The 11647-nt window shown below is 42.0% G+C and overlaps 1 protein-coding gene across 2 annotated transcripts in view; it reads right to left on the bottom strand.

Moving 5' to 3' along the window:
* Positions 1-293: 293 nt before the first annotated feature.
* Positions 294-11647, bottom strand: part of cacna2d3a (calcium channel, voltage-dependent, alpha 2/delta subunit 3a) — a 119593-nt gene continuing 108239 nt past the window's right edge. For both annotated transcript variants that reach the window (XM_085146167.1, XM_085146168.1), the window contains 8 exons: positions 10784-10854; positions 8836-8911; positions 8694-8746; positions 7960-8015; positions 5665-5779; positions 1952-2064; positions 959-1041; positions 294-855 (listed from right to left, as the gene is read on the bottom strand). In XM_085146167.1, coding sequence (XP_085002293.1) covers positions 763-855; positions 959-1041; positions 1952-2064; positions 5665-5779; positions 7960-8015; positions 8694-8746; positions 8836-8911; positions 10784-10854 — 660 coding nt within the window. In that variant the 3' untranslated portion in view covers positions 294-762. The remainder of the gene's footprint in view (positions 856-958; positions 1042-1951; positions 2065-5664; positions 5780-7959; positions 8016-8693; positions 8747-8835; positions 8912-10783; positions 10855-11647) is intronic.

Raw genomic sequence — 11647 nt, 5'->3', positions numbered from 1 at the left:
TTAATAAGGCAAAGCTCAAATATTAACAACCACTCACATCAGAGGACTCAGACATCTCATAGTCACAGTTTATGGGTACCACTTGCAAATCATAAATAAGACTCTTTTGTTACAATATATTTTTATATACATACACTAGAACTCTTTATTTTCTCATTGTGGAAAAAGAAATATTAACAGACAGACATTTCATTACAACCCAGCCACATATAATCATCATCAGTATTATCTGTGTTTTCTTTTTTTATCTTCATAAAAAGTCAAAGTTGGCCATGTGTATCTGTCTTTATCCGTGTGGGTGTTACGTGGCTTTAATACCCAGTTCCAAGCCCAGCTACAGACCCAGCCCATTACTGCTACCTGAAAGGACTGACCTTTGTGGTGCTAGTGTCTGTGGGTATTACTCAACCATGTGTGCAGTTGTTAAGCTACTGAGTGCATTGTCAGCATTATTACTATGTGATTCTAAACTTTGTCTCCTCAAAAACCTCTGTGCAGGTCACATGATATTGCTAAAGCACCTTAATTATTACTACTTAGCAGCTGTATCCATTATTAATCCTTTCAGATATTCACCGTGCAGGATGGCACGTCAGGGCTAGGGACTGTGTAGGTGGTGAGTTGAAATTGGGCACAACTGTATATGGGGCAGGAGTGTGTTTTGTTTTTTGTTTTTTTCGGTGGCATCATTGCGACTCTTTTGCATGCCGAGCCAATCCAAGCCAAGTAAAGTTCTCAGTGGAGAGGCATGGTCAGCTCTGGTCACCTGGGGAGCAACGCCACAAGTAGGCAGAGCAGCGTCGTAGCGAGAGACTGGGTAAGATTCACAGCTCCCCCACACTCCATGGAGTTTTCCTAGAGAGAGAGAGGGAGGGGCATTATGGGAACAGATAAGTTTGAATCAGAGGTGTACGAAACAGGACTTATAGTGAGTTATTGTACGTTGCAGTATTTGTACCTCTGGGTGAAAAGGGTGGCAGGTGTCTGGGCGCCTCCTGTCCTTTTGCATCTTCAATCGTTCGCACTTCAGAGATTCATTATGTGCAGCTGGAGTTAAGGCAATACTAGAGAACATGTACACTCAGCATTACTGCTGCTATATTTCTGGTTTGAATTCAAAAGGAATGTGTGTGTGTGTGTGTGTGTGTGTGTGTGTGTGTGTGTGTGTGTGTGTGTGTGTGTGCGTGTGTGCAGAGTAAAAGTGAAACAAGAGCCAATTCTGAGCGATGTTTGATGAGGTTTCCTTTGTTGCACAGCAACAAAACAGCATGCTACAGTGAGCGCCCCACAACAAAATAAACACTGGTGGACATGTATACACAGCGTGACTGTAGTGCATAAAATTTCAAAGAAATGCACATTGTAGGAGAATTCAGCCAGTTATGTGGTGACAAATTAAGTTCCTGCAGTCTCCAGCCTTTCCGAGCTGGCTGTGTCTGCTGTTGATCAAGATCCAATCACAGCGTGGCATGTGACAAAGTCCAAACTCACACAGCCAAAAGAAAGTCTCATTGCCTCAGCTTTGGTTCTTGTCCCATACAGCAATTAGATACCCCCAAGAGGTAGAGTGTAAACAAACTTCTTACTTTAAAATGTTTTGAATTCATAATCAATGGAAATTAACTATAAAAAATCTAATTGTGAAAGTTATGGAGGAGAAACGTCGAGTAAAAAGAAAAGAAGACAACATGTATATTTATCTCAGCAGGGTTTGAAAACCAAAGAATAATCAATCCTCTCGTACTCGTGTAGTTATTCAATCCCAATAAAGTTTGACGCGAGGTGATGAGTCCTGGGAGAGTTGGTTACATTTGAAGCCGTTTGATGAATTGACACACTTTTAGTAACTGTAACTGCTTCACGTGACCCTGTCGCTGTTATGTGTCCTGCTTTAATATCATTCGTATACATATACTCACGACCGTCTCCCTCACACCTCAGCGAAGGATATACATGATTTCGATGGGGTCCATGGTGATTGGCTCAAACATGCTGCAGTCACACTTGTTGTCCACCACCACCATGAAGAGATTACTGCTGGGGATCTGCTGAATCACAAAGGACCTGCCAATCACAGCACGAGCAGCCAGATAGAAGAAGAAAGAAAGATGGAAAAGGAAGAGGGAACAAGAGACAGTTGAGAGTGAGGTTTGGCCGGCAGTCAAGCAGCATGGGTGTGATGCAAATTTCCATGTGTGTCACGGGATTTGTGTTATGAGTCTTCACTTGCTCCCCTGGCAGAGAAGGACTGAAGAGACTCCACTGGATGCATGTCAAGAGCATGAAGTATCTCACCGCCAGCTGTCAATAAACACACAGCGACACAGACAGACTCACACCAGCACACACACACATAGTTTACACACATACTTGTCTAACTCACTCCATCCGCCCCTCTTCCTCGCTCTCTTCCTTTCCTTTTCTTAAGGCTTCGTTGTACCCTGTCCAAGGCAAGCACCAATGAAGTGTTGCCGAATATAAAACACTCCAAAGGGAGACAAATGGGAACCACACTTTTGTGCTTACAGCTTCCCATGGCTGTGTTTTACTGGTCGGAGAGATCAGGCCTTGCCTCGGCCTCCTGGCCGGTGATTTATGGCCGTGGATAAGCTTTATTAAGAAGAGAGGTCGTAAAGATGATCTCTTCTTTCTATCACCCTTTCTTTCTTGATCTCCTGCTTCTCTGCCGTGCTCTCTTTGCTGCAGCTGGGTGATTTATCGAATTCGCTCTGAAGCATTTATCAGACACATATGAAAACACGCACGTGTGACTGAGTGAACACACACAGATGTAAAAACACTGTATACACAAACGCACTTCACTATTGTGAAGGAGAGCGTGAACAAAGACAGAGAGGGAGAGAGATCAAAACAGACCCAATACGTGCAGGAATATCTCCATCTTTACTTATTCAATACCAGGACCAATTTAATCTGACCACAAACAGCCTTCAGTCCCTGAGGAGCGCCAATCGCTGCACTTAATACACTTATCCCAGCACGACCGGCCAAACCAAACCAAACCAACTCAGCAAACACGCCAAACCAGTTCCAATCAGGGTGAATTAGGATCTGCTGATGTTTAATAATCTGCTCGCCCCTGCACAGCGCCGGTCCGGTCCACGCTGCCCGCTGATGGAAAGCAGAGCAAGTGTTTTTGGAGAAAAGACTTAAACACATCCTGACAGCACATCTGCTGGCCTTGAACATACCCAGAGCTGGGAAAGGGAGCATCACACTGCACACACACACACTGATGTGTATAATGTGCGCAGACACACAAGTGACAGACAGCAATGCATATCACAAACACAGATAGCGTAACAGACAATTTGTTGTTAATGTTGCCTCATAGCGCTGTGGCCTCTACTTTTTGGCTGGCGGGGAGACAGACAAGGACATCCAACATGTTTCTCTGAGAAAAATAACGGACGACCTTTTAAACAACGTGGAGCCTCACGTGGGAGACAAAACGCTGGAGTTTGATATATAAAGCTGAGAAGGAAAGGATTACGACATGTGCAGTCGGAGAAAGACTGACTTCTTTTTACTTTTGACAAAACATAACACATCTTTCTACAGCTGAAAGGATGAACGACTGTCCCGGCTAAATGATACCTTGTTACTTATGATAACATAATGCTAATTCATGGGTCGAGCTTAGTTGGATGAGCATGTGCTGCGTGGCTGAGAGTGGCCAGCCCAGGTGGCTGATCTGTGGCCCTTTGCCGCCCTTTCCTTCCTCTTTCCTGTCAGTCTTCAAAGCATCACTGAAAAAAGGCCAAAAAAACGATATATATAAAAACAGATAATGCTAATTCACAATACATTTCGTAACGCTTCACTATAGTTTCCAAGCTGGACGCAGTCTCGTACATTTCATGGAAAAATCCTTCGCTGCACAGGTTCGGATAAATGTTTTTTTTCTGTCCAGCCGAGAATGTTAATGTTTTTCTAAGGTTTTAATAACTGCAGCGCATAACCATGAATGCACGTCCAGCGTGGTTTTCAGAAATATCTGTCATCACAGTTGAAAAATCTGACCAGTAATTACTGTGTGCAGTTTAACTCGTACTAATCGAGTCGAAATCGCTCCAAGAAAATCTCAACAAACAGATGAGTTTTAAGAGGAATGCTGTCGTTTTATTTCCACGTCTCCTGTTACTTTAGGGGAAAACGAGCACCGAGATTCCAATATTCTCCTTTTACACATGAGTCCACTGCATGCATCTGACGGGGGGGGGGGGGGGGATACTGGCACTAAAGTTGGAAAGGAAGATTATTTATAAAGAAAAATGCAACTATTATTATTATATTATTATTACTTTAAAATTTCCTTAAAATTATTTTAAATGCTTTTGCAGAATTAAAATCCATTTTTCATGCTGAATTAAAAACGCCCAAAAGAAAACCTAAGAAGAAATAAGTGCTATCCCAGCAGATTAAGCAACGTCTTACTGTAACTGAACACCTGAAGCTGCTCCTCACTGCAAGCTTCAGCTTCTTTCTTTTCTTTCTGTTTCTGGTGACGTGAATCGTCCCTCATGGTTGAGAAAATGTGTCTTTGGAAGATATACAACCAGGATTATTGTCACTAATGGTCCCACTGAAGACCTTCTCCGGCTGGAGACGCTCTCTTTGTCCTGAATCTCACGTTACCATCTAGAAAAGCTGCAGATGCATTAATAAAGGTTAAATCATCTCATTGGGGCACTTAAGTTACCAGAGCACTCGCCAGGGCTTGATGTTTCTTACGTTGTGTCACACTAATCGGGGCGCACACGTACGAGATCGACACACACATCCACACAAAGAGTCAAAATAGAGTAAAGAGAGGTTTAGCAGGCGAGAGCTTAGGATATATTTCCTCGAGCATAAAGCACACACACGTGTCCCAATGAAAATATGAGAGAAAGGCTTCAGTCAGGCTGTAACCTGAAACAGATGTTTATCGCCAATAACCTCTAATACAAATATGAGCTATAAACTTCCATATAAGAAATAAAAACTCCTTTTTACTTTGTCAGATTCATCATGTTTTAAAAAGATGTATTTGAAGGCGGCATGTTGCTGAGCACACAGCTTGTTCCTGCTAATCCCATCATCATTGCAGATTATACCCTCTTCTCTGGAGCATGTGTGGCTGGGCGTGGGGGTCTCTATGTGAGGGTCTCGCTGTATCTCCAGCCACACCACAGTCCTGGCTCTGAAAGCGGAGGATACCCCGCTGACCCTCTGCACCGACAGCGGACACACAAACACACTGAGACGCACACACAGCGCTCTGAGCTCCCTGGCAGCTCCACAGCTGGGAGCAATGAAGGCCCATTGCAGGGATCCAGAGAACACCCCACAATTGCCTGACAGAAAAGCCCAAATTGTTAATGGGGACCACACTCATTTTCCCATTTTTAAAGGAAGCCTTTTTTCCACCTCTCTCCCTCATCTCTAAATGCCTCGTATTTCAAAACGCTCACTGTGTGTGTCTGATGGATTACTCTGGATAAAAGCGTTTTCAGCAGACAACAAATGATTTAAATGTGCTTCTCGTTATTCAGGATTACAAAGACAAAAATATGTCGCCACGATGAGAGCTAACAGGATCATTCAGCTGATAACCAGCGGCTCTTATCGTTGATGTTTATGTGTCTGTGCATCCCATACTTGATGCAGCCGTCGCAGTCGATGTTGCCGGTGTTCTCTTTGATGGTCCTCTCGGAGATGAAGGCCGGGTACTCTGTGTCACACGGTACCTGCATGGTCCGACCCGTCCTCTGAGCTGCGAGGTGGGAAAAGAGAGAAGGCGGCGAGAATGAGCGAGACATTCAGCCAGAGATGAAACTTTGAACCACCCGTTTCAAAATCAAATAACAGCCACGCAACGAGTTACGCAAACACAGCTAAACACACTGCGTCCATGTAAATATTCACATTTGAAAGAAAACAGCGTTTCTGCACCAGAGCTGTCTCCTGTCCTGCTGCAAATATTTCCGATGTAAATCTAGGCCAGGCATCCTCGCAGCATTGCTTGAACTTTCCTGCCACCCAGAGGTTTGAAGTGACCCTGCAGAACGGTCGGTTTGAAATGTCATTAAACCTTTTTTAAAAAAGGGTCGACATCATCCAAACGTAGTGTTTTCTTTTAACATGAAACGGTTTAAAAGCTGAGTCGCAGCGCGTTGCATATCTGTGCAGAGAGGCTTGTAAACGTGGGTGATTGTGTGTGATTTGGATGCTGTGGTTTGATTATTAAGAATCAGGAGTGCAGCGCGACTCATTGTGTGTGTGTGAGAAAGAGTGCACTGTAAATAAACTATATGCATGTGAGGAACGCAGCCTACATGTATAAACGTCTGGGATTAGTTCAGCTCGAGAGCTTGTGTAGATTGGGTTACGGCTGCTAAACGATGGTGTTTCAGCCGTGTGTCACAGGCCTGCGTCTTTATTGTGCAAAGATATAGAAAGCGCTAAGACCTGAGGCCAGCCAGCTGTGAAATTGTCTCGACTGCTTGGTGAGCAGCTTCACTTCATTCAGGATTAAAGTGTGCAAGGAAAGCATTCTGTGGTTCTTTCTCCCCCCTGTTTCACACACTGAATATTTTCATATTAGTTTTGGCAGAATTAACGCTCCAATATGATGCTGCTTAGTGAGGCTTTCATTTCAAACAGGCGAACGGTATCCGACACTCCATAAAGCACGAGGAATCACAGCATTCATAGCCTGGCAATGATCATACGAGAATGTGTGTGATTGCATGGAAGCGAGTACGACGGAGCAAAAAAGAGATGAAATACAACCAGAGAAAAGGACGTGATCGACTGGGTGACACGTGAGAGACCTTTGTCTTGTGTTACCAAACGCCACCATCACCAATAAGACCTTACAGATCATAAGATCACATAAAAACCCTCTGGACGCACAAAGAAGATTGTGTGTACACAGACATGTATACAAAAACTCTGAGGTCACTCGAGGTAATGGTCTGTTTTGCTTTTTTCTCTTCTCTTGCTTTTAGCTTTTGGATTGCGCCGCTTTATTCTGTTTTTCCAGTGGTCACGCTGACTCAGACCAAAAGGAAATGAAGGGGAGATGGTGAAGATGAAGACGCGAGGCCAGTGGTGAGGACGTTGGATGTTTACTCTGTATGCAGTGTTGTCCCCTGTGAACTCAAACATCAGTATAAAGCAGTGCGTCACGTTTTTTTCTTTCGAAAAGAGCAACGGAAGAAAAAAAGGAGGATTTTCAGTGAAAACTTAGAAACATTTTTAACTGCGACTCTTTTCTCTGTTTTGCAGGAAAGATCAGACTAAAAATTAAAATAGAAAATCTACACGTGAAGCTATTTTACACAGTCTGAGGTAGTTTAACTCAGTTTTCCTTGCTACACTTAGTTTGATTTTTCTCTGATATGTTGCTGAAAATATGTTGCTGTTAAAACAGCTGCTCGATTATCAAATCCTTTTTTTTTAACATTTAAAATTCAAAACAAATCAAAAATCACAAATGCACTTCAATCAGGCTTAAGTGACAATATTAGTTTAAATATATGCAACAAATTTAAAATAAAATTATAAAATTATAAATTTAAAATAAAATTCTGAGCCACTCAGTAATTCAACTCGTCAGCTGATTAGTAAATTATTTTTCTAGCTTTTGATTATAATTGTTAATAATAATAACAATAATAATAATAATAATAATAATAATAATAATAATAACCTTTTAATGACTAAATTATTTTAAAGCTTCTTGTATGAATTCTTTTAAAATGCAGCAGATTTGTTTATAATAGATTTGAGTGTTTTTATTAAGAACTTTAAAAAAAATATATCATTACAACCACTGCAGTTTGTGCAACATTGTTCTAACTGAGACAGCGGTAGAGAGCATGTGCATGTGTGAGTGCTGTTTAGATAGACAGCCGGAGATCAAGCACATCCCAGAGAGATCGTTCGTACCTTTAGCGGTGAGGTCAGAGTACCACCAGCTGTACAAGTTGAACTCAACCAGGAAGCTAAAGAGGGAGATGACATCAGCGATAATCATATCCAACACATGCTTATATAACATGTCTGTGTAATATATGTGTAATATAATATGTACTGCATACTAAATGTTTCTCTGCAAAGTAGAGAGCGTTAAATTGTGTAATTTTGCAAATTATAACTTTAAAAGTGAAAGTAAATAAATATCTACAGACAACCTCTTTTCATGTTCAGTTTCAATTACAATTTAACCTGAACTCTATAAAAAGACTATATTTTAGAGAACAGCACATCAGCATGAACTGAAAATGAACAGATCACAATATTCATGCACATTATAGAGTTTAATGTGGTTTGTGCTCATTTCTACGCAGTGACATCGTTTCAGCAGAAGAACAAAAGTGTAAACACAAAAACACGTCTTCACTATGACAGACTGTAGAATGAACACTGACAGATCAATCCTCCCATGATGCACTGTGGCAACAACAGACCACCCAGGAAGACTCCAAAGCCACAACGTGGCACCACAGGAAACATCAGGTAGCCATTACTGCTCATGATCAGCGAGGATCATGTCAACGTGCGTGTGGAGACACTCGTAAACAAACATACAGTTCATACTCACAAACACACGTTTAATCTAAGAAGGACATACATGCAGCAAACGTATGTTATTAGAAACAGACATGCACACAAAGTCTTACATGACAAGCTCAGTCAGAATCCACTTCACAGCTGAGAAGAAAGCGAAGTAGGGCTACAGAGAAGACACAGATATCAGACACATGTAGGCCCAGCTCTGCATGGATTACAAACAAAGAGCTTCAAAACATTTGCAGGGCTCACGTCCAACAGCGTGCGTCCACTGTCGCTACTCTCTGAATAGACCCAGCATAGCGCCTGGTAGTCATATAGAGTCACCCTGCAGACACAAAGACAGAAAAACAAAACAGAGAATGAACCAGAATATCAGAAATAGAGATCAGCTAAATCATTTTAGGACAACGCAGCCCTGATAGGGTGATATAAGTCTTGATTCACACACTCTTTAGTATTACGTGCCTGTGGGGCCTTCTGCTGTGTGGGAGCAGGAAGAAAAGATCCCACCTCTGCTATAACTGCTCCTTTGCCTACCAATAATATATCGGATGGATGTGGCAAGAATGGGAAAAGGAAAGCATGTGAAAGCCGAGAGCTTCCTGAGAGGTTCCTCAAAGTGATGTAGGAAGGTGTGTGTGTGTGTGTAGATGATTTGGGGATATTGGGGGGATCACAGAGGATTTAGAGGCTTAGCAGACCCTGAGGGTGTGAGATCTAGGTCTGTCTGGGTGAGGTTATTGAAGGCGTTTCTAACTTGCACAAACACGCACACACTGGACACTGTTCTTATAGCCTTTGGACAAGTTCCTGTATACTTGACAGTGCTTTGTGTGTGAACGTCCAAGTATGTGTGTGATGTCTGAGCGGGCCCAGTCCCTGGGCGATGTTCAAACCGGCCTCAGTCACAGCACGGGTGACACACAGCTCCAGCACACCGCCAGGAACCAATTAGCACTAAGCCAGGCCACATAATAGCGTTAGCAGCAAATTCAGACCAGTGCAAAAATCTGAGTTTGTGTGATTACTTTGTGTCAGTGTGGGTGTGTACGAATACTCTTCATTTTCTCAACATCACTGTTTATGGATTTCTCTTTCTCCTGCTTGGAAAGATGGAGAGGATGTAAAGGGAACTAAAAATAATTCCATTTATCTTCATGCAGCGTCTCCGTGCCGACCGATAAATTCAGGCTGGCAGTTGGTTTCATCTTTAAGTCGTCCACTTTAAAATGTCATTAACAAAAAAGAAAAGGCACATTAATAGTTTACAGATGGCGCTGGGTTAGGACAGATCACACTGGATTCATTAGTGTGAAGATCTGAGGGCTCTGTTACTCATCACGCTAATACTTCACCAACACGAGTCACATTATTCCTTCATCAGACGTCGACCTCGATTCTAAACAATCCCTCGCCAGTGACATTAAGTATTCAGTGAAAGCACTTGTAGGCCTGTTTGTTTTTATGGGTGGATCTGTAAACTATTTGCTGTCAGCTTTTGATGTTCATCCCTCTGACACACAGGCGTGGTTGTCTCCTCGTGTGATAATTTGTCACCCGTGATTTTTATACACTGAGACAGCTCAGCACAAATCTCTTCGCCCACGTCCTGAAGAACGGCCCGGCTGCAGTGTTGTGGTGGAGACGTAAACGTGGCCATAAGCTTCTGTGTGACGAGATGTGTAAGTTCAGATTGCACACATGACGCCACGGCGCAGTTTCAGTGTGTGTCTGTTTGGCATTCCTACTCTGTGAAATTAGGAAAGGTATCCTCTTGGATTAGATTTCCAAATTAATTGCAGAATGTTGCCACCCACTGCTCTCGGCGTTTTCCAGGACACACAGCATTGCAACAAGTCTAATACGTGTGTGTGTGTGTGTGACTTCAGGTTTTGTCCTAATTCTTTTGTTTCGGGGAAAGATTTGCTGTAATCCCCTAATGGAGAACTTTGCTGAGTGAGGGGTCGGAGTTCAGCACAGAAAAGCTCAACGTGATTGGCCAAGTTAAGAGCTGTCAGCATGAGGAGACGTGCTCTCATCCTGCAGCCTCCCTGATATGATGTACATACATTTACACACATGCAAACACTCACACTCATGCGTGCACTTGAGCTGGCATGTTCAAGTGCACCCTCACACACACACACACACACACACACACAGACACACACACACATATGCACTTTGAAATACTTACCTCTTGAAAGAGCCCATCTGCAGAAGCTTATTCATCACAGCCCCTTCTGCTTCACCAAAGAAATTCCCGGTCTGAGAACAAAAAGAAGTCAGAATAAAGTCTTTATGTTCATTTAAATGTAAATTGTAAAAAAATGAGTAGTAGCTGGATCCCTTTTTGCACCCAAACCCTGGAACTAAACGTATCTTCTTTACCGACTGACCTGGAAATGATTTTAGTTCGTCAGTTCTTTTAAAATATCAGAAAAGACGCACAGAAAACTAATCCATGTCACCTTTATGAATTGTCACAGGGACTGAAGTCAGGTAACTGTAGTGCAAATCAAATGACAAGTCGAGGTTTTCAAGCCTCATAATCCTGCTGCGTTACAAAACAAAGACTAAATAATGTGGATGCACAACACTGGACATTATGTTCTTCATTTCCAGTTAATACTTGTACAGCTGCTGTTATTGTGTATATATATATTTATATTTCTTCATACATTCTTATATATTTCTATACTGTGTATTGTGTATTTTGATGTACAGTTATTTTTATTTTCAACTTTAATTTATATATTTTATTTTATTCCTTCCTAGTTAAATTGACCCTTTTTAATTTTCATATTTATTTCCTATCTTATTCATAGCCTTTTCTTTTTTCTTTAGGTCACGAGCCGTTGTCTAAGCATTTCACTGCATATCGTACTGTGTATGACTGTATGTGACAAATAAAATTTAAATTTGATTTGATCATTCTCCACAAAGAGACTTATGGAAAAAACAAAAGCAATAAATATTCCCACCACCACGCTTAAAGGTGTGTCTTACCTTTAACATCACATTATCTTTCTTTCCAGTTGTCTCTGTGTGTTAATTGTCA

This window comes from Neolamprologus multifasciatus, chromosome 20, assembly GCF_963576455.1.
Source record: "Neolamprologus multifasciatus chromosome 20, fNeoMul1.2, whole genome shotgun sequence".
Lineage (NCBI taxonomy): Eukaryota > Metazoa > Chordata > Actinopteri > Cichliformes > Cichlidae > Neolamprologus > Neolamprologus multifasciatus.
Note: the sequence above shows the minus strand (reverse complement) of the source record. Positions and strands in the feature narration are given on the sequence as shown.